This window comes from Bos mutus, chromosome X (assembly GCF_027580195.1).
Source record: "Bos mutus isolate GX-2022 chromosome X, NWIPB_WYAK_1.1, whole genome shotgun sequence".
NCBI classification, from domain to species: domain Eukaryota; kingdom Metazoa; phylum Chordata; class Mammalia; order Artiodactyla; family Bovidae; genus Bos; species Bos mutus.
In genome coordinates, this window is record NC_091646.1 from 57,441,887 (window position 1) to 57,466,354 (window position 24,468).

Sequence of the window (24,468 nt, forward strand, 5' to 3'; positions counted from 1 at the left end):
ATATATGTTACTCTCTCTTACCCTCATCTATTATCTGTCTCTCTTACCCTCATCTATTATCTGTCATTTAGAGATTTGTATATTCATTTCTCAAGGATCACTTTTGCTTAGAGTATTGAATTATTTATTTTGACTGGTTAAAAGGAAGCTAGATGGTGTGGGTGTTATCTTCTGGATTAGGAGAAGATATGGTTTCTAATCTTGGCTTTGCCCCATCTCATTTTGTGATCTGGGACCTGTTGCTTACTTCAAAGTTTGTTGAAAGTTGAATACACCACTTTAGTATCAAGAGTTTTGCACTTAAATGTTCATTGAACTGCAAAAGTTATCCAAAATAGGGATATACTGACAATTCCCTTAGAAAATTGAGAAATACAGCATTTTTTTTTTTTATTATATGGAATATTGAAAGTCTCTTGTTCTTAATGTTTCAAGTCCATTTATTACTGCCAGATTTTTTTTCCATAGTAGCTTAAACTTATATTTTCTGTAAATTTTTATAATTTTTATTTGTTTATATTCATCTAAAAAGTTTTTCTCTTCCACTAACAGTCCAGTTACATTTTTTTCTGTTATTGGTTTAAAGAAATAGTATTTAGGGGATCCTTATATTTTGAGATGAGAGTATAAGGCAGTGGGATTGATACCACTAGCCATACAGAAATTAGTTTCTTTACTTTTTAGTCATAGTTCATTGTTCCAAGTTTTAGGAAGGAATAGTAATTCAAAAAAATCAAGTGCTACAATATCATTGTTTTCACAAAAAAGTTACCATTAGTTATATTTAATATTTCAAAATGTAATCATTGACATTGGTCTGTAGTTGATAGTAAAGTAAGATTATTGCCAACCATGGAAAGCTGTTGTGATGGTTAATTAATTCTTTAATGCTTTTCTAATTTTTTGAATCAATAAAATACTAAACACAGAATCATCATTTAAAACTTAAAAATTGTGTCATCAATCCAGTTAGGATAGTGCCATTGTTCCTAGTTTTTTTCCCTCTAAAATCAACGGTCTCAGTCCAAAATGTAGTAATACTCCCACCAACTGTGTCCTTTGCTAAGTGTTTTAAGCAAACTTGATCTAATTTTTGTATAGTAGTTTTAAATGGAAGTTTGGTTCTGATTTTAACTAATAAATTTTCCTCTTTCTTTTCATAGCCTATGAGGAAATTACATTTTCTGAATATTTAAAAACTCAAAAATTAACCCCCAACCTCCAATATTTTGTTCTGCACTCAATGGCAATGACATCAGAGACAGGCAGCAGTACCATAGATGGTCTCAAAGCTACTAAGAACTTTCTTCACTCTCTTGGGCGATATGGCAACACTCCATTTTTATTTCCTTTATATGGTCAAGGAGAACTCCCTCAGTGTTTCTGCAGGTAAGATGGGCATTGGTTTTTTTATCTCTTCTTAAAATGATACTTGAATAACAGATGAAAATTAGAAAGACAAAAATGAAATTTAGTCAAGATTTAGTATATACAGACATACTATTTGTTATTCAACTCACCCCTCCCCTCTTCTGCCCTTGCTAATTCTTAGGCTGAAGCCTAATGAGTTCATGCTCATCTTTTTTTTTTTTTTAATTAATTTATTTATTTTAATTGGAGGATGATTACTTTACAATACTGTAGTAGTTTTTGCCATACATTGACATGAATCAGCCATGGGTGTACATGTGTTCCCCATCCTGAATCCCCTTCCCACCTCCCTCCCCATCCCATCCCTCAGGGTCATCCCAGTACACTGGCCCCAAGCACCCTGTCTCATGCATCAAACCTTGACTGGCGATCTATTTCACATAGGGTAATATATATGTTTCAGGGCTATTCTCTCAAATCATCCCAGCCTCGCCTTCTGCCACAGAGTCCAAAACTCTGTTCTTTACATCTGTGTCGCCTTTGCTGTCTGGCACATAGGATCATCATTATAATCATTCTAAATTCCATATATATGTGTTAATATACTCTATTGGTGTTTTTCTTTAACTTCAGTTTATATAATAGAATCCAGTTTAATCCATCTCATTAGAACTGAGTCAAATGCATTATATTTAATAGGTGAGTAATATTCCATTGTGTATATGTACCACAGCTTTCTTATCCATTCGTCTGCTGATGACCACCTAGGTTGCTTAGATGTCCTGACTATTGTAAACAGTGCTGCGATGAATATTGGAGTTCATGTGTCTCTTTCAATTCTGGTTTCCTTGGTTTGTATGCCCAGCACTGGGATTGCTGGGTCGTTTGGCAGTTCTATTTCCAGTTTTTTAAGGAATCTCCACACTTCTCCATAGTGGATGTACTAGTTTGCATTCCCACCAACAGTGTAAAAGGGTTCCCTTTTCTCCACACCCTCTCTAGCATTTATTGTTTATAGACTTTTTGATAGCAGCCATTCTGACCGGCATGAGATTGTACCTCATTGTGGTTTTGATTTGCATTTCGCTGATAAGTTACGTTGAACATCTTTTCACATGTTTGTTAGCCATCTGTATGTCTTCTTTGGAGAAATGTCTGTTTAGATCTTTGGCCCAATTTTTGATTGGGTTATTTTTCTGGAGTTGAGCTGCAGGAGCTGCTTGTATATTTTTGAGATTAATTCTTTGTCAGGTGCTTCCTTTGCTGTTACGTTCTCCCATTCTGAAGGCTGTCCTTTCACCTTGCTTAGAGTTTCCTTCGTTGTACATAAGCTTTTAAGTTTAATTAGGTCCCATTTGTTTATTTTTGCTTTTATTTCCTTTATTCTGGGAGGTGGGTCATAGAGGATCCTGCTGTGATTTATGTCAGAGTGTTTTGCCCATGTTTTCCTCTAGGAGTTTTATAGTTTCTGGTCTTACATTTAGATCTTTAACCCATTTTGAGTTGTATTTTGTGTACGGTGTTAGAAAGTGTTCTAGTTTGATTCTTTTGCAGGTCATTGACCAGCTTTCAGAAGTCTGTTCTGGCATGTATGTCTCTTTTGCTGTATTGCATATAGGGTCGTCATTACCGTCTTTCTAAATTCCATATATATGCATTAATATACTATATTGGTGTTTCTCTTTCTCACTTCACTTTGTATAATAGGCTCCAGTTACATACACCTCATTAGAATTGACTCAAATGCATTCCTTATTTTATAGCTGAGTAGTATACCATTGTGTGTATGTACCACTACTTCCTTATCCATTAGTCTGCTGATGGACATCTAGGTTGCTTCTATGTCCTAGCTATTGTAAATAGTGCTGCAATGAACATTGGGGTACAGTGTGTCTCTTTTAATTCTGATTTACTTGGTGTGTATGCCCAGCAGTGGCATTACTGGATCGTATGGCAGTTCTATTTCCAGTTTTTTAAGGAATCTCCACCCTGTTCTCCATAATGGTTGTATTAGTTTGCATTCCCAGCAACTGTGTAAGAGGGTTCCTTTTTTTCTCCAGCATTTATTGTTTGTATACTTTTTGATGGTAGTCATTCTGACTGGCATAAGATGGTAGGTACCACATTTTGGTTTTGATTTCCATTTCTCTGATTATGAGTGATGTTGAGCATATTTTCATGTGATTATTAGCCATGTGTATGTCTTCTTCGGACAAATGTTTACTTAGTTCTTTGGCCCACTTTTTGATTGGGTCATTTATTTTTCTGGTATTGAGCTGCAGGAGCTGCTTGTATACTTTGGAGATTTATTCTTTGTTAGTTGTTTTATTTGCTATTATTTTCTCCCATTCTGAAGGTTACCTTTTCACCTTGCTCATAGTTTCCTTCACTGTGCAAAGCATTTGCATTTAATTAAGTCCCATTTGTTTATTTTTGTTTTTATTTCCATTACTCTGGGAGGTAGGTCATAGAGTATCTTGCTGTGATTTGTGTCGGAGCGTGGTTTGCCTATGTTTTCCTCTAAGCGTTTTATAGTTCTGGTCTTATATTTAAATCTTTAATCCATTTTGAGTTTATTTTTCTGTATAGTTTTAGAAAGTATTTTAGTGGCATTCTTTTACAAGTGGTTGTCCAGTTTTCCTAGCATCACTTATTAAAGAGATTGTCTTTTCCCCATTGTATATTCTTGCCTCCTTTGTTAAAGATAAGGTGTCCATAGGGATGTAGATTTATCTCTGGGCTTTCTATTTTGTTCCATTGATCTATATGTCTTTCTTTGTGCCAGTACCATACTGGCTTGATGACTGTAGCTTTGTATTATAGTCTGAAGTCAGGCAGGTTGATTGCTCCAGTTCCATTCTTATTTCTCAAGATTGCTTTGGCTATTTGAGGGTTTTTGTGTTTCCATACACATTGTGAAATTGTTTGTTGTAGTTCGGTGAAAAATATTGTTGGTAGCTGGATAGGGATTGTGTTAAATCTATAGATAGCTTTGGGCAGTATACTCATTTTCACTATATTCATTCTTCCAGTGCACAAGCATGGTATATTTCTCCATATATTTGTGTCATATTTGATTTCTTTCATCTGTGTTTTATAGTTCTGTATATACAGGTTTTTTTTTTTTTTTTTAGTTAAATTTATTCTTAAATATTTCATTCTTTTTCTTGCAAATGGTGAATGGGACTGTTTCCTTAATTTCTCTTTCTCTTTTCTCATTATTATTATAGAGGAATGCAAGGGATTTCTCTGTGTTAATTTTACATCCTGCAACTTTACTATATTCATTGATTAGGTCTAGTAAATTTTCTGGTTGTTTCTTTAGAGTTTTCTATGTAGAAGATGATGTCATCTGCAAACAGTGAGAGTTTTTCTTCTTCTTTTCCATTCTGAATTCCTTTATTTCTTTTCCTTCTCTGATTTCTCTGACTCAGACTTCCAAAACTCTGTTGAATAGTAGTAGTTAGAATGGGAACCCTTGTCTTGTTCCTGATTTTAGAGGAAATGCTTTCAGTTTTTCCCCATTGAGGATAATATTTGCTATTGGTTTGTCATATATGGCTTTTATTATGTTAAGGTATGTGCCTTCTAAGCCTGCTTTCTGGAGATTTTTCATCATAAATGGGTGTTCAGTTTTGTTAAAGGCTTTGTTTGCATCTGTTCAATTTATCATATGGTTTGTATTTTTCAATTTATTAATATGGTGTAACAGATTGATTGATTTGTGAATACTGATGAATCCTTGCATCCTTGGAATAAAGCCCACTTGATCATGATATATGATCTTTTTAATATGGTCTTTGGTTCTGTAGGCTAGAATTTTGTTGAAGATTTTTGCATCTATGTTTATCAGTGATATTGGCCTTTAGTGTTATTATTTGATGTTTCTCTTCTGTCTTGAGGTAGGCATGTATAGCTATGAACACCCCTCTTAGCACTGCTTTTACTGAATCCATTAGGATTTTGGATTGTTGTGTTTTCATTTTCATTTGTTTCTATGTATATTGTGATTTTCATTTTGATTTCTTTTGTGATCTGTTGGTTATTCAGAAGCTTGTTGTTTATCCTCCATATATTTTTATTTTTAGTCGTATTTTCTCCTGTAGTTGATGTCTAACCTTACTGCACTGTGATCAGAAAAGATGCTTGAAATAATTTCCATATTTTCAAATTTACCAATGCTTGATTTATGGTCCAGGATGTGATCTATCCTGGAGAATGTCCCATGTGCACTTGAGAAAAAAGTGAGATTCATATTTTGGGGGTGAAATACCCTGTGTGTGTGTGTATTTATTAATATGTGTTTTATATTAATATATTATATGTTATATTATGTAATATATATTAATGTTATATATATAGGTCTAAGTGGTCCATTTTATCATTTAAAGTTTGTGTTTCCTTGTTAATTTTCTGTTTGGTTGATCTATCCATAGGTGTGAGTGGGGTATTTAGTTCAGTTCAGTTGCTCACTTGTGTCCGACTCTTTGCGACGCTATGAACCACAGCATGCCAGGCCTCCCTGTCCATCACCAACACTTGGAGTTCACTCAGACTCACATCCATCGAGTCAGTGATGCCATCCGGCCATCTCATCCTCTGTCGTCCCCTTCTCCTCCTGCCCCCAATCCCTCCCAGCATTAGAAGCTTTTCCAGTGAGTCAACTGTTTGCATGAGGTGGCCAAAGTATTGGAGTTTCAGCTTTAGTATCAGTCCTTCCAAAGAACAACCAGGACTGATCTCCTTCAGAATGGACTGGTTGGATCTCCTTACAGTCCAAGGGACTCTCAAGAGTCTTCTCCAACACCACAGTTCAAAAGCATCAATTCTTTGGTGCTCAGCTTTCTTCACAGTCCAACTCTCACATCCGTACATGATCACTGGAAAAACCATAGCCTTGACTTGACGGACCTTTGTTGGCAAAGTAATGTCTCTGCTTTTTAATATGCTATCTAGGTTGGTCATAACTTTCCTACCAAGGATTAAGCATCTTTTAATTTCTTAGCTGCAATGACCATCTGCAGTGATATTGGAGCCCCCCAAAATAAAGTCTAACACTGTTTCCCCATCTATTTCCCATGAAGTGATGGGACCAGATGCCATGATCTTCGTTTTCTGAATGCTGAGCTTTAAGCCAATGTTTTCACTCTCCTTTTGCACTTCCATCAAGAGGCTTTTTAGTTCCTCTTCATTTTCTGCCATAAAGGTGATGTCATCTGCATATCTGAGGTTATTGTTATTTCTCCCGGCAATCTTGATTCCATCTTGTGCTTCTTCCAGCCCAGCGTTTCTCATGATATACTCTGCATATAAGTTAAATAAGCAGAATGACAATATACAGCCTCAACATCCTCCTTTTCCTATTTGGAACCAGTGTGTTGTTCCATGTCCATTTCTAACTGTTGCTTCCTGACCTGCATACAGGTTTCTCAAAAAGCAGGTCAGGTGGTCAAGTATTCCCATCTCTTGAAGAATTTTCCAGTTTTTGTGATCCACACAGTCAAAGGCTTTGGCGTAGTCAATAAAGCTGAAATAGATGTTTTTCTGGAACTCTCTTGCTTTTTCGATGACCCAGCAGATGTTGGCAATTTGATCTCTGGTTCCTCTTCCTTTTCTAAAACCAGCTTGAACATCTGGAAGTTCATGGTTCATGTATTGCTGAAGCCTGGCTTGGAGAATTTTAAGCATTACTTTAGTAGCGTGTGAGATGAGTGCAATTGTGCGGTAGTTTGAGCATTCTTTGGCATTGCCTTTCTTTGGGATTGGAATGAAAACTGACCTTTTCCAGTCCTGTGGCCACTGCTGAGTTTTCCAAATTTGCTGGCGTATTGCGTGCAGCACTTTTACAGCATCATCTTTCAGGATTTGACATAACTCAACTGGAATTCCATAACCTCCACCAGCTTTGTTCGTAGTGATGCTTTCTAAGGCCCACTTGACTTCACATTCCAGGATGTCTAGCTCTAGGTGAGTGATCACACCATCATGATTTTCTGGGTCATGAAGATCTTATTTGTACAGTTTTTCTGTGTATTCTTTCTTGCCACCTCTTCTTAATATATTCTGCTTATTTGCTAAGTGACTTCAGTTGTGTCTGACTCTGTGCAATCCTATAAGATGGCAGCCCACCAGGCTCCGCCATCCCTGGGATTCTCCAGGCAAGAACACTGGAGTGGGGTGCCATCGCCTTCTCCAATTCTGCTTATAGGGTTGTCTAATTATTGGTTTTTAAGTCTGACAAGTAAGGCTTTGAGTTGTAATTTTCAAACATTACTTTATTGAAGTGTTTATCTTTGATCTGTCAATAATAAAGTGAAATGTTTTGAAATCTCCCATTATGATTTTTCATTTGTCAATTTCTCCCTGTAATTCTATCAGTTTTTATTTTATATTTATTTTGAGTCAATTTATTAAGATCGTATATGTTTCCAGTTTAATATTTCTGATGAATTTAATATTTTGCATAGTCTGGTTTCTCCATCCCTAATAGTACATTTTCCTTTAAAGTATATTTTGTCTAATATCAAGTAACTACTCCAAGTTTTTAGTATTTGCCTATTATATCTTTCTCCATCCCTTCATTTTTCAACTAAATTTAGAGCTCTTAATAGGAGACTATTAATTTTTTTTTTAAATTCCATCTGACAATCTGTCTTTTATCAAGCAGGGTAAATGCGATTAACAGGAGTGTGTTCCTTTATTCTGAAGTATATAATTTAAAAAATTCTTCTAGTGTATGCTCTGAGTAGTTAATGCTTTCTAGTTTGTGTGTACATGAAAACAACTTTTTTTTCCCCTTTTTGTCTTGAGTGGATATTTATTAGCTAAAGAGTTCTAGGTTGGCTCTCAGTACTTTAAAATTTGATTTCCTTTTTTGCCATTAAGAAGTTTTATGTTGCTTAATTGTCATTTCTTTATAAATGTTATCTATTTTCTCTTAGGTCAAACCATATGAAATTAACAGTATTAAAACTTTTTAACCTATAATTCCACATGGCTCAAATAACTGTATTTATTTCCTCTGTCTGTGAATTGTCATTTATTATTGTAGAAAACTATCAGTCAGTATCTTGCAAATTTGTTTTTGTCCCCTGTTTCCATTTTCACCTTTTTGGAACCACAAATAGATATGTTTTAAAACCTAACATTATCCCTTCCATATTGTTTAATTTCTTTTTCATATTTTCTATTTCCTTATCCTTCCTGCTACATTCTTAGTACCTTATATAGGTCTATTTTCCATATTATTAGTTCTCTTCACTTGTAACTAATCTGCAATTTTTTTTTTGTCTCATTTTATTTTTTTATTTTTTAAAAACTGTGCGTTGAACCTGGACTGGCATCTCGTTTCATACATGATATTTTACATGTTTCAATGCCATTCTCCCAAATCTTCCCACCCTCTCCCTCTCCCACAGAGTCCATAAGACTGTTCTATACGTCAGTGTCTCTTTTGCTGTCTCGTATACAGGGTTATCGTTACCATCTTTCTAAATTCCATATATATGCGTTAGTATACTGTATTGGTGTTTTTCCTTCTGGCTTACTTCACTCTGTATAATAGGCTCCAGTTTCATCCACCTCATTAGAACTGATTCAAATGTATTCTTTTTAATGGCTGAGTAATACTCCATTGTGTATATGTACCTTAGCTTTCTTATCCATTCATCTGCTGATGGACATCTAGGTTGCTTCCATGTCTTGGCTATTATAAACAGTGTTGCGATGAACATTGGGGTACACATGTCTCTTTCCCTTCTGGTTTCCTCAGTGTGTATGCCCAGCAGTGGGATTGCTGGATCATAAGGTAGTTCTATTTCCAGTTTTTTAAGGAATCTCCACACTGTTCTCCATAGTGGCTGTACTAGTTTGCATTCCCACCAACAGTGTAAGAGGGTTCCCTTTTCTCCACACCCTCTCCAGCGTTTATTATTTGTAGACTTTTGGATTGCAGCCATTCTGACTGGTGTGAAATGGTACCTCATAGTGGTTTTGATTTGCATTTCTCTGATAATGAGTGATGTTGAGCATCTTTTCATGTGTTTGTTAGCCATCTGTATGTCTTCTTTGGAGAAATGTCTTAATTCTTTTTTTTTTACTTCAGTATTTTTTCCCTTCATTTTTAGAAGTTCTGCTTCTCCCCCATGAAGTCTTCCTTGTCATTGTTTGGTATTCTCTTTTGCTTGTTCATTTCTTTCATATACAGATATTTTATATTCTGCCATGTGTTGTTTCTGTTGATTTATATTAATGATTTATTTCCTTTTGTCATGCTTATTTTTGATTGAGAATTTGTATTTGATTCATTTTATTTTTTTATTATTATTTTTTTTTTTTTTTGATTCATTTTAATCTGTGGAAATCTGGGGGCCCAAATTAAGGACACTTTCCTTCAAGGATTATTTGTCTTTTGCTTCAGCCAGAAGGCAGTAAGACTTGAGACCATGCTGACTCCCTTCAAGGGGTCTTTGCTTAATAAAGGAACTGCAGATAGAGCTCTCATGCTGATACAGACAATGTGACATTTTTTTTTTAATTGCAGTGTTTGTTGCTTAAAACTTTGTGTTCAGCTCAAGATTTGTACTGTGCCTATGTATGTTTGGGGTTGGGGATTTTCCTCTGGATATTTCTCTTATTTCCTTCACTCTCAGCAATGCAATAAAAATTATTTTTAATGTAAGAAATAGTTTTTTGTTAGTAATAGGGGTCCCTTCACAGTATCTAGTTGAATATACTACTGGAAGTAGGTATTCTCAAATCTGCATTTCTTAACTGTGTGATTTTGTTTATGGTAAGAAGGTTATGAATTTGAAAGTAACTTCATTCTGAAAGATAGGTCTTTGTATTTCTAGACAAGTTCTTCCTCCTCCAGTTGCTTGCCAAAGTAGGGATGAACAGGGAGTGTCATGTCCCCCAGGACCAGACTTCTTCCTATCAGTTAAAACTAATAGGGGAGTTCTGTGGGTTTCTTGGGCTTCCCTTCTAGCTCAGTTGGTAAAGAATCCACCTGCTATGCAAGAGACCCCTGTTCTATTCCTGGGTCAGGAAGATCCTCTGGAGAAGGGATAGGCTATTCACTCCAGTATTCTTGGTCTTCCCTGGTTCAGATGATAAAGAATCCACCTGCAATGTGGGAGACCTGGGTTTGATCCCTGGGTTGGGAAGATCCCCTCAAGGAGGGCATGGCAACTTACTCCAGTATTCTTGCCTGGAGAATCCCCATGGATAGAATAGCCTGGCAGTCTATAGTCCATGGGATCACAAGAAGTCAGACACGACTGAGCTACTAAGGACGGACACACGTGGATTTCTTAGTCATTCTTTTCTTCTTCCTATGGCATTGCCTAATTCAAAAGGAGACACAATACTTTCTCTTGTGTTCCCACTTGCCACTTACTCCTACACAGCTTTAGGATAAGGAATAGGGACAGAATGAACAGATCACTGGGGAGTGAGTGGAAGCTCACTGGCTTCCTTAGCAACACTTTATGAAAATAGAATATTTAACCTCATTCTTATTTTATCACAGAAGCCCTATATTTCATTTCCTAATTTATACATTTGTAAATCTTTATGTAGTTTTTGTTTACTTGTTGTTTTTAAGAGAAAAGACATTTAAAGTTTCATTTGTTTGTCCTGTACTGATAAAAAATTTGAATGAGATTCTTACATGTTGAATTTTTTTAGACAAAACATTTTTTCCCAAAGATGATTGTAATCTTCTCAATATATATATTTTTCAGCCCTCTGTATCTTTTTATCCTCTGCAGAGCCTAGCTCAGAATTTTGTATGTGGTTCATATTTAATGTTTGTTATAAAAATTATATCTCACTCCCTCCAATTTGAAGTGAATTCATTTTGCAAAGAATGATATAATTAAATGTATATGATATTAACGACAACAAAAAAAGACTTATGTTTGAAGTAGTATATTAAACTTTTGGGTGATTCTGTGGTAATCAAGGCAACTCTGAGTTCTTACATATTATATATATGAATCTGTGTGGTTATAAATTTAAAAAATGCATTTACTTGGCCTAGGGATATTAACTTTTAATCTTATATTTGATTCCTTGCATAATGCTTTATAATTTCATATAAATACTGTTCTGTACTAACACTATCACCATCTATACATCATAGTCAGCACTTTTTATCACTAGGTTATCAGAATTAGGTGTCACCTGTTCTGTGATTTCTAACCACCATTCTGTATTCTGTTTTAATATAACCCTCTTAAGCATTTCTCACAGCCAGTTACAGTGTATTCTCATCAAGGCTACTGTTATAAATGACATACATGCATATTTATGTGAACGATTCAAAGACTTTTGTAAGTCATATCTTTGCATTTTGAATGTATCCTGCATAAACATATAACATTTTAACTACTAGAGATAACTTCCATGAATAAACGCCCTTTGAGGTTTTTATCAATTTAAATCTGTAGTTTTTTTTTTTCCACCAAAGAAAATGAAGCTTATTTATTATACTACCTACTACCCATTAATGTGTCAAGATACATAAATTGGACCATACTAGAAGAAAAGTCATTGAAACCTATATATTTTTCCAGTCTAGCAAGCCATAGAATTTCCCCTATTGTATTAGTTGGTTGATAATTTTTTTTTTTGGAACATTGGGCAGGATATGTATGCAGTATACAGGTTTTTAAACTCTCACACGCTTTATCTTCCAGACAGAAGTCCTTTTTAAGCCCTAATCAAGTAATTTATTTCTGCTATCTGTGTGGTTGGTAGCATAGTAGCCTTTAGAACTACTTTCTAGCTCTGAATAGGTTTCATATACTGTGTCATGTTTTTATAATGTATGAAATAAAGCAGTATCTATGGGACCTAAAAAACTACATTTAAAATTTTTTTTTATAAATAAACCTAGACTGCCTAGAAATTGTTACTTGTTTTTTGTGAAGAGAGAGTATTTAACTGATAGTTTACCGGATAATTCAGCCTTTGGTTCTTCAGGTTTCAGCCTAGATTTTATTTTTTATTTCTTTTTCTGCTTTAATGTAGTGAGATTGTTAAAACATAAAGAATGAGTCCATTTTACATTTAACATGTAATGTAAATTGTGTGTGTGTGTGTGTGTGTGTGAAATCACCACTTGGTATCGCGTACTTACCTTCAAATGGCATTTTCCTGAATATTGTATGTGGAAAATTGAATAGATGTGCCATCTACCTCAGGAAATTTTCAGCACACCTTGATTAACTTATAGCTTTTTTTAAATAAAAAGAGAATGACAGAACACCAAAGGTCCAAAACATAAGTAACTTGCTCAAGATTATAGGAATAGCACAGAATGACAGGAAAGGAAATCTCCCATTTGATACATTCATTCAGTAATGGCAGAAAGAATGATGCCCCAAATAAGCCACATAGATACTACCATGATTTTGTTATAAACATGGAATTTGTTTTTTAATATACAATGTAAGACATTTTATATTGCTTTGTCTTTTTCTTCTGCTTTAAGAAAATATCTTCTTTAGTCTAAAGTCAAAGATCAAAATATATGCTTTACTGAATATTGTATTGTTCCATTTGGAGAACTCCTAGTACAAAACTTCTTTCAGACCAAAGTAACCTGCTTATTTTATTCTGTAATAACCAATTTTTTTTTTATTCAGAGAATTTTCAGAAATCTAAGAGATGTTTGCTAAACTGGGTAAACATATTTGAAAACTAAGAGAAGACTTAAAATTGACCAAAGATTATACTGATGGAAAATTTTATGAGTTTATGACTTAAACTGCATGTTGTCAGAAAGAGCAACGTTTCAGGTGCTTTTTAGTGTCTGCTTCCAATGTTCTTTCCCCTTCACCGAAGTGTGGACTAGGTTATGGATCTAGGTTCTTTAACAGTATATTTCTTCCTCCTCAACAGCATTCTCCTTAATCCATCTTCTTGTAAAATTCTCCCTACTATTCTGCTAGTTATGGAACAGAAAAAATTAAAGTTGGAAGAATGCTTTTAAATTGTTTTGACTGGTTGTCTAATTTTACAAATGAGGAAAGTTAACATAAAAAGAGGGTGAGGCTAGAATCCACATGTCCTGATATTCATTCTTCACAATTATCTTCTTATGTAGTGTGTCTTCAAACAACATTTTCTGGAAAAAAAAAAAGAGAAAGTTAATACAAATATTGTTATTTCGGGGGATTTTTAAGTATTCATTGTTTAACAAGTAGTAATTTGCTATTTCTCCTCTCACTGTCAGTGCATAATCACTACCCCTTCAAAAAAAGGCAGAAGAGAAGAAGGGCTATTCTTACATTGTTCTAGAAACATGTTCTAATTCTATGACCAATAGATAATACCAGTTTAGATGAATAAAACAATTATTTCAACTTCCCAAATTTACCTAATTGATAAAGGAAAAACAGACCATGAACAAATCGATCTCCCTCACACCCCTATAACTTGTATGCATGCATTTGATAATACTAATGCTGTGAAAGTGCTGCACTCAATATGCCAGCAAATTTGGAAAACTCAGCAGTGGCCACAGGACTGGAAAAGGTCAGTTTTCACTCCAATCCCAAAGAAAGGCAATGCCAAAGAATGCTCAAACTGCCACACAATGGCACTTATCTCACACGCAAGTAAAGTACTGCTCAAAATTCTCCAAGCCAGGCTTCAGCAATACGTGAACTGTGAACTTCCAAATGTTCAAGCTGGTTTTAGAAAAGGCAGAAGAACCAGAGATCAAATTGCCAACATCCGCCGGATCATGGAAAAAGCAAGAGAGTTCTAGAAAAACATCTATTTCTGCTTTATTGACTATGCCAAAGCCTTTGACTGTGTGGATCACAATAAACTGGAAATTTCTGAAAGAGATGGGAATACCAGACCACCTGACCTGCCTCTTGAAAAACCTATATGCAAGTCAGGAAGCAACAGTTAGAACTGGACATGGAACAACAGACTGGTTCCAAATAGGAAAAGGAGTACGTCAAGGCTGTATATTGTCACCCTGCTTATTTAACTTATATGCAGAGTATATCATGAGAAACGCTAGGCTGGAAGAAGCACAAGCTGGAATCACGATTGCCGGGAGAAATATCAATAACCTCAGATATGCAGATGACACCACCCTTATGGCAGAAAGTGAAGAGGAACTCAAAAGCCTCTTGATCAAAGTGGAAGAGGAGAGTGAAAAAGTTGGCTTAAAGCTCAACATTCAGAAAACGAAGATGATGGCATCCGATCCCATCACTTCATGGGAAATAGATGGGGAAGCAGTGGAAACAGCGTCAGACCTTATTCTTTTGGGCTCCAAGATCACTGCAGATGGTGACAGCAGCCATGAAATTAAGACGCTTACTCCTTGGAAGGAAAGTTATGACCAACCTAGATGGCATGTTCAAAAGCAGAGACATTACTTTTCCAACAAAGGTTCGTCTGGTCAAGGCTATGGTTTTTCCTGTGGTCATGTATGGATGTGAGAGTTGGACTGTGAAGAAGACTGAGCGCCAAAGAATTGATGCCTTTGAACTGTGGTGTTGGAGAAAACTCTTGAAAGTCCCTTGGACTGCAAGACATCCAACCAGTCCATTCTGAAGGAGATCAGCCCTGGCATTTCTTTGGAAGGAATGATGCTAAAGCTGAAACTCCAGTACTTTGGCCACCTCATGCGAAGAGTTGACTCATTGGAAAAGACTGATGCTGGGAGGGATTGGGGGCAGTAGGAGAAGGGAACGACAGAGGATGAGATGGCTGGATGGCATCGCTGACTCGATGGACGTGAGTCTGAGTGAACTCCGGGAGTTGGTGATGGACAGGGAGGCCTGGTGTGCTACGATTCATGGGGTCGCAGAAAGTCAGACACGACTGAGCGACTGAACTGACTGAGCGACTGAACTGAACTGAACTGAAATGACTGAATGCAGATAAGCCTGGTAGCTGTTCACGTCCTTTAATGGACTGGAACCTGGTTGTCCGGAGTTGACGATAAGAAAGTAAAAGAGAGAGAGAAAGAGACTGATATTCTTTGGTTTACACAGGAAACCAATAAAGCTCTTGACACGGAGCTTGCACTGCTTCACATAGGCACCAGGCGCCCTCTCAAGGGGGTGAAGGCACAGTGTGCTTTCTCGAGAAGTCTTAGAAGCCCAGGTAAGAAAGTGAGCTCAGCGGGCTTCTGCCCTTCAAAGAATTAACCTGAGAGAGAGAGAGAAATAAAGACACGGGGACTCAAGGTCTCGTGGAGCAAAGGTGTTTTATTCAACATAATGTGGGTATATATATTGTCTTACAAGATAGCTATTTTCAGCAAAGATAAAAATCAAAAGTCCAGACTTACAAATTATCATAAGGCAATCTATATCAAAAAGAGAGGGTTGTAAATAATCACTTTTACCATATGGTTCATAAAAAGGAAGAGGATCATAAATAGTTACTTATCACCATATGGAAAAACTAAGGAAGCAAATGCATGCATTCCTCAGCCCCAGGAGCTGTTTGCCAACTCCTCTTAATTCCTGAATATTCAGGAGTTAATAAGGGACAGAGGATTCCTGACAGATCCAAAAGAGCACACAGGAAGCCTCCTGTTAAATGCTTCCTGACAGGTAGCCATTGTGTTTTACACATTTTTGGGACTAGTTAGCATTGATCTGTTTTATGCTCTAAATCCTCTTGATGTCCTCCCACAGTGTCACAAGTAGAACTTCATGATTCAACTAGGTACAAAATCTGGCCCTGTGTCTAACTGTATATTTGACAAGTGCAGTGTGTGTATGTGTGTGTTAGTGTAAAGCTTGATTATTGAATCAAGCCTTCAGTATTTGAAATTAAATGTTCAAAAATGGCCAGAGTGAATTAAATTGAAATGGATTAATTAATTGAACATTGAGTATATAGATCCTATGGTTAAGTAAGAAATATTTTCATAATGGATCACTACACATTTTTCGTTTTGCAACACTGCAGCTGAATAGAACTGCATTGAAATATGATAAGGTTCTTAACCTAAGGTGCACTTAACTTTGGAATTTATACATAGCAGATTATATGTATATCTTTATAAAATATAAAATATGCATAATTTCATTGAATTTTCATAGGCATCCATGACCTTAATAACAAGGATTGAGAACCATTGTTTGGAGTTTTGTAGGAAAAAAATAGCTTTTTTTTTTTTTTTTTTTAATCAGATAATCATTCGTTAAGAGCTTATAAAAAGAAGAGGCTCTAAATAGTAAATGGCCAAGGTGCTTCTTGGCTCTAAAGACCAGAGAGATATAGGAAAATTTGGAAAATACTGCTATTGGAACTGTTATTTACAGGTACCTCTTTGGGTAGGTGAAAGCAGATATCTGTGTTCTAGTGGTGTTAAGGAGAGGTAAGTTTAGTGCACTGAACCAGAGTGTGCATTTTAGAGCCAGACCAAGGGGCCAAATCCTGGTTTCACCATTTACTAGCTGTGTATAATTGGGAAAGTTCTTTAACCTCTCTGTGCTTCCATTTCTTCATTTTTTTCAATGGGGATAATAATGATAGTATCTACTTCATAAGTTCTGAGGTTTAAAATGAATTAGTATGTAGAAAGTGCTTAAACTAGTCTTAGTAAATACTATGGAAGTATTAGGTGTTATTACTCTTACTATGATTGTGATAATTATCACTGCTGTTGCTATTGAGGCTGTTTTAGAATGCCACGAGGGCAAATATGAAACCAAGTTAGGCACTGAGCCAGATTTGTGTTGTAATCCAGTGGGTCAGCAAACTTTTTCTGTAAAGGGTTAGATAGTAAATAGTTTAGCCTTTGCAAGCCATATGGTTTTGGTTGAAACTGTTTGCAGTCTTAGATAATATGTAAAAGAATGGACATGGCTGTGTTTCAAAAAAAGTTTATTTACAGAAGTAGGTGGCAGGTTTTCTGACCCTAGTGTAATCAACTGGCTAGACTTGTGCCTACAAAACCATAATAATAATTTTTTAAAACTCTGATGTTAGGAAGTTATACAGAATTGCCCCAGTGCAATGCCTGGTATGTATTAGTCATTCATTAAGTATTTGATGGATAAGTTGAGTGAATAGTTAGTATATATGAATTGCTGCAAAGATTGCGTGTTAAAGGACTCATAGAGCTGAGTTTCTCAAGCTTTCACTTAATGTCAGATTTTAAAAGATTACTGTGTCTCATACCTAGAGTTTCTGACTTGCAGATCTGAAATGGGGCCTGGAAATTTGCATTCTAACATATATCCAGATGTTGATGCTGCTTGTTTAGGGAACACTGCTGAAGAGGAGGCAACTAGGTGAATTGCTGTCTGTACCTAATTCTAATCAACAAGAAAGATTTAGTTAAAGTGACAGGAAGTTGTGATGAAGCATCTGTGTCATTTGTTGTTAGCTTGATTATTTTAATTTCTTCCCATTTAATTCAACAGCTAGTTTTAAGCATCTGTTCTCTGCTTAGTAATCTCCTTGGTGTAGTGGATATATACGAAAAAGAATATGACATAGACTTTGATGGCAGTGTCAGTAGTGTTTACTGTAGTTGAGGAAAGAAAAGAAAATGCACACTCATGGACCAGTTAAAGAATAAGAAAATATATTTCATAAGGTTCCAGAATGTGCAATCTAAGAATGAATGTCATCAGTACCCAGAAATTATTTGAAGGAGCCTAAATAGATATGATGTGAAATTAATTTAATCAAGGCACACAGATGACACTTAGGAAGTTACAGAAATCTCAGACTGCTCTGTTAACCCATCTAGAAAGATCAAGAAAATTTGGCTTCAATCTGTGCCAAGAACCATTAGTGGTCTGACCCTACCCTGTCATTGAACATGGTCCATTTCTGTGAGATATGTAATTATTCCAGAGGCTGTTGGTTTAGGCCAGAGTTTCTTAATCAAAGGACTGTTGACTTTTTTGACAGGATAATTTTTGCTGTGATGTAAGAGCTGACCTGTGCATTTTAGGATATATAGCAGCATCTCTGGCTTCTATGCACTGGATGCCACCACCTTCAACTACCTACTTGTGACAGATGAAAATATCTCCAGACGTTGCCAAATGTCCCTGAGGGCAAAATAATGCCTATTTGAGAAGTACTGATTTAGTCCAACTCAGTATATAATTTGGAGTAGTCTACTCTAGCTAAATGTTGATAAGCAGGGAGAATAAATCTTACTTCTCAATTTTTGATTCTATGATCTGGAACTATGTAAAAATTCTTTAAAGAACAGAGCAGTTCAAAATCTCTTGGCACTTGGATCAGTGGAGTAATTCATGTAGGTCATTTAGCAAAGTACCTGTCAGGAGATGTTAGATATCCACTGAAAAACAAATTCTTGGGTAACATATAACATTTTTAGTAGTTAGGGAAAAAAAGAAAATACTGAAAAAAAAAAAGAAAGAAAACACACACACACACTCACTTTTATAAAGAAATGGAAGTCCTGTTTCCTACCTTGAATTCTACCATTGTTAAGTTAGTTGCATATCTTCCCAGATGTCTATGTATGAACATGTATGTATATGTATACTTAAAATGTAAGGGTCTGAATAGTTCTCTGGTATATGGACCTAAGTGCCATAATTTATTTAATCATTTTCCTGTTGTTGGTGTCATCATACTTCATGAAATTATGTCTTTATTATTTAAGAAATGTAATTTTATGTACAAAATTTTTGGAAAACAGAAACAGAAGTATTACTATTTATTATTACAATTAACTAAATCCCATCATCTGTTAACAATAATCACATTGTATTTTCTTTCCCCTTTTTTCAATCTACACATTTAAAGAATACCAGTAATAACAATCCTGTTATTATTATTTTTTTTAATTTGGCTATCTTGAATTGTAACATAAGACAACTTATAGCCATCATCTTAAAAATACATAGCTTAGCTTAAATAGACAGCAGTGGAAGGCTGGGTATAATAATAGGAGTTCTTCAAATTCATGGGTCCTTAACCTGGCACCAAGTGCCTGGAATAAATCACCTAGGTTTCAGGAATTTTTGGGTAAACAACCTGAAATTGCATGCCAAATTTTGTGTGTGTAATGTGCATAGCTGCATTTTTAGGAGGTTCCTAGTTTCTGTCAGTGTCTCAAGGAGTGTATCACCACTTAAAAATGTTAGGAACCACTGAAATGTACAATTTCAATTGAGAGCTGTCCTTATTAGAATAGCATTGTGGAGTAAATTAACTAGACAAGAAAGCTTGTCTCTATGAAGTTTGAGAACTATTGTTTGAACAGAATTTTTATAAACTGTAAAATATTAGAGGGTAAAAAAAACAGTGACATACCTAATTTTCTGAATCTTTTGTATGTGGTTTTCAAAACAGTTTTCCCTCTAGTTAATAGTTGATATTGGCATGGAGATGATACATAATGTAGAGTGTAAGCATGATGATGTCTGTATGATCACCTGTTTGTTTTTCCCTTGAGGAGAGAATGTTGTGTGCGATAAACTGCAAGGTGGTGATATAATCCATCATTTTGAAACCTGTTCTCTGGTGATGGATGGATAGATTGGTAAAATAACTCAATACTCTTCATTTTTTTCCAGGTTATTCACAGATCAGTGAGCACTGTTGTTAATAAAACAGTGGAATGCTTTTGTGTCCTTGCCTGCATTATTCCTCAGGTTGTGACAGAAAAACTCTCTTAATTTGAGATTAACCTCTTACTAAAACTTATATTACATTTAAGCGTGTGATGCTAGAGGATTTATGGTCACTCTCATGAATATATTAGTATTATATTGGCTACCTAAATTATACAGTTGGAGTTTCTACTTTATATAATAGCACCCTTCCATGCTAACTATGGGCTTCCCTTGTGGCTCAGAGGGTAAAGCGTCTACCTGCAATGTAGGAGACCCAGGTTCAATCCTCAGATCAGAAAGATCCCCTGGAGAAGGAAATGGCAACCCACTCCAGTACTCTTGCCTGGAAAGTTCCATGGACAGAGGAGCCTGGTAAGCTATAGTCCATCGAATCGCAAAGAGTCGCACACAACTGAGCACCTTCACTTCTTCCATGCTAACTAATTCAGATACTAGATTATCATCATAGGTAGGTACAGAAACTTACCCAATCATTTTCTCCTCAAGTAACTATTCCAGATCTATGTGTACTATTCCAAGTCTTAAAATAATTCTAATAACTTGTATTAGAGTGAAAGGTGACTATGTATAGGGCAAGAGTGATATTCAAGTTAATTCCAGTGATATTTGAAATAAGTCCATGTTTAGAGCTGAAATTTTAGTTTGATTACATTGAAAGGTAACACTGTGTGATTGTATTAATTGACTTTAAGGAGCATTCAAAAAGATTCTTAACCCATCTCTTTGGAACCAATATATTAACATTGGTGAAAAAGTAATTGCAAGTTCTGACTGTGAATTTTAAGCCATTTATAACTAGGCTCAAACACATCTTTATTCATCAAAATAGGAACCATTACAATCAATACATTGTTGCAAATGAGAAATAAGTTTGTTTATTCCTGTAATGTAAAAATATATGCTTCAGGATTCCACGAACTCTTGGAAAGCATTTTCTGCCTCCTGCTGGTTATGGAACCGTTTCCCCCAAAAAAAGTAGTCGAGATGCTTGAGAAAATAGTAGTCTGTTGGTGAGAGGTCAGGTGAATATGGCAGATGAGGCACAACTTTGTAGCCCAATTTATTCAACTTGTGAAGCATAGGGTGATGTCATGAAGAATTGGGCCCTTTCTGTTTACCAATGCCTGCTGCAGGTGTTGCAGTTTTTGGTGCATCTCATTGATTTGCTGAGCATACTTCTCAGATGTAATGGTTTTTGCTGGGATTCAGAAAGTTGTAGCAGATCAGACTGGCAGCGGACCACCAAACAGTGACCGTGACCTTTTTTTGATGGAAGTTTGGCTGTGAGAAGTACTTTGGAGTTTCACCTCTGTGCAGCCACTTAGCTGATCATCGCTGGTCGTTGTAGAAAACCCACTTTTCATTGCACGGCACAATCCAATGAAGAAATGGTTTGCTGATGCATTGAATAAGAGAAGACGAAACTTGAAAGCAATTTTTTTTTTTTTTTTTCCAGTCAGCTCATGAGGCACTGGCTTATTGAGGTTTTTTACCTTTCCAATTTGCTTTAAATGCTAAATGACCATAGAATGGTACATGTTGATTTCTTCAGCAACTCCTCATATGAGGATGACCAATGAAGGCTCTGAGTTGGTCATTGTCAATTTCCAATGGCTGGCCACTGTGCTCCTCATCTTCAAGGTTCTCATCTCCTTTGCAAAACTTCTTGAACCACCACTGCCCTGTATGCTCATTAGCAGTTCCTGGGCCATATGTGTTATTGATGTTGTGAATTGTCTCTGCTGCTTTACTACCCATTTTGAACTTGAATAAGAAAAGAGGGAGGCGACATATGTACAGCTACTGCTGATTCATGTTGATGTTCTATAGAAAACAGCAAAATTCTGTAGAGCAATTATCCTTCAATTAAAAAATAAATACATTTTAAAAAATCCCTCGAATTTGCCTTTTTCTAACATCATTTCCATATTCTAAAATACATATAAAATAAACAGCAAGTAATAAGTCATTGGGCTTCACTGACAGCTCACTTGGTAAACAAAACAAACAAAAAAAACCCATAAAGCAGGAAATATGCCCTAAAATGATGCATAACATAAGCACATTTATTTAAGAATGTATTCCAGTATCAAACAGTAAAATTCAACAAAGCAAAACCACAGTTACTTTTGCACCAACCTTATATTATTATGCAACTGCAATAGATACAATATGTGAAATGTGTTTTATTTTCAAGCCAGTTCAAAGAGCAAACCAGATTATAAAGATCTAAGGCTTTATTTCAAGAAAATTAGAGATACCAAGGGAACATTTCATGCAAAGATGGACTTGATAAAGGACAGAAATGGTATAGACCTAACAGAAGCAGAAGATATTAAGAAGAGGTGGCAGAAATACACAGAAGAACTGTACAAAAAAAGATCTTCATGAGCCAGCTAATCATGATGGTGTGATCACTCACCTAGAGCCAGACATCCTGGAATAAGTCAAGTGGGCCTTAGAAATCATCACTAAAAACAAAGCTAGTGGAGGTGATGGAATTCCAGTTGAGCTATTTCAAATCCTGAAAGATGATGCTGTTAAAGTGGTGCACTCAATATGCCAGCAAATTTCGAAAACTCAGCAGTGGCCACAGGACCAGAAAAGGTCAGTTTTCATTCCAATCCCAAAGAAACACAATGCCAAAGAATGCTCAAACTGCCACACAATTGCACTCATCTCACACGCTAGTAAAGTAATGCTTAAAATTCTCCAAGCCAGGCTTCAGCAGTATGTGAACCGTGAACTTCCAGATGTTCAAGCTGGTTTAGGAAAGGCAGAGGAACCAGAGATCAAATTGCCAACATCTGCTGGATCATGGAAAAAGCAAGAGAGTTCCAGAAAAACATCTATTTCTGCTTTATTGACTATGCCAAAGCCTTTTACTGTGTGGATCGCAATAAACTGTGGAGCATTCTGAAAGAGATGGGAATACCAGACCACCTGACCTGCCTCTTGGGAAACCTATATGCAGATCGGGAAGCAACAGTTAGAACTGGACATGGAACAACAGACTGGCTCCAAATAGCACAAGGAGTATGTCAAGGCTGTATGTAGTCACCCTGTTCATTTAACTAATATACAGAGTACACCATGAGAAACGCTGCACTGGAAGAAGCACAAGCTGGAATCAAGATTGCCAGGAGAAATATCAATAACCTCAGATATGCAGATGACACCACCTTTTGGGCAGAAAGTGAAGAGGAACTAAAAAGCCTCTTGATTAAAATGCAAGAGGAGAGTGAAAAAAAGTTGGCTTAAAGCTCAACATTCAGAAAACTAAGATCATGGCATCTGGTCCCATCACTTCATGGGAAATAGATGGGGAAACAGTGGAAACAGTGTCAGACTTTATTTTTGGTGTCTCCAAAATCACTGCAGATGGTGATTGCAGCCATGAAATTAAAAGACACTTACTCCTTGGAGGGAAAGTTATGACCAACCTAGAGAGCATATTGAAAAGCAGGGATATTATTTTGCCAACAAAGGTCCATCTAGTCAAGGCTATGGTTTTTCCAGTAGTCATGTAAGGATGTGAGAGTTGGACTGTGAAGAAAGCTGAGCACCAAAGAATTGATGCTTTTGAACTGTGGTGTTGGAGAAGACCCTTGAGAGTCCCTTAGGCTGCAAGGAGATCCAACCAGTCCATTCTGAAGGAGATCAGTCCTGAGTGTTCTTTGGAAGGACTGATGCTAAAGCTGAAACTCCAGTACTTTGGCCACCTCATGTGAAGAGTTGACTCATTGGAAAAGACTCTGATGCTGGGAGGGATTGGGGGCAGTAGGAGAAGGGAACGACAGAGGATTAGATGGCTGGATGGCATCATTGACTCGATGGAAGTGAATTTGAGTGAACTCTGGGAGTTGGTGATGGACAGGGGGGCCTGACGTGCTCCAGTTCATGGGGTCGTGAAGAGTCAAACACAACTGAGCTACTGAACTGAACTGAAGGCTTCATTTGCCAGCTACATTAGATAGCTTGGTTTCCATGCATTCTCTTCTGTTGTTTAATTTGGTTTTGTTCCAGATTGATCTAATTAAGGTGTTTGTATACAGTTGTAACAATGCTGTTCGTTTCCAAATACTCATCAGTTTATATTCAACTTTGGTAATGAGTGCTCAAAAGCTAAGTGCTCAAAAACTGTTATTGTTTGCACAAACTTGAACCTGTCATTTAAATTCTCAGAACCTCAGTTGTTTTACCTGCGTTATAGCTAATTAAATCTAATCCTATCTCCTGACCAGAGCTATTGTGAGACTTAAATGTGATCATGTTAGCAAAAGTACATTGAAAATTGTCTATCACCAATGTAGTGTATTATAACAAAAATAACTGTGAATGACTTCACAGTTTTGGTATTTAGAATGAATATAGAATGTTTTTGCAATTACTGAAATATTAATTTATATATTATACAGCATTCAGTTTATACAAACAAATCTGGTATTTGGAATTTAATTGTGTAATTAAATTACCT

General features: G+C 36.1%; 1 protein-coding gene across 2 annotated transcripts in view; it reads left to right on the top strand.

Moving 5' to 3' along the window:
* CHM (CHM Rab escort protein) overlaps positions 1–24,468 on the top strand; it is a 249,951-nt gene that overhangs the window by 120,212 nt on the left and 105,271 nt on the right. For both annotated transcript variants that reach the window (XM_005902355.3, XM_070365658.1), the window contains exon 8: positions 1,164–1,389. In XM_005902355.3, the coding sequence (XP_005902417.1) occupies positions 1,164–1,389 (226 nt within the window). The remainder of the gene's footprint in view (positions 1–1,163; positions 1,390–24,468) is intronic.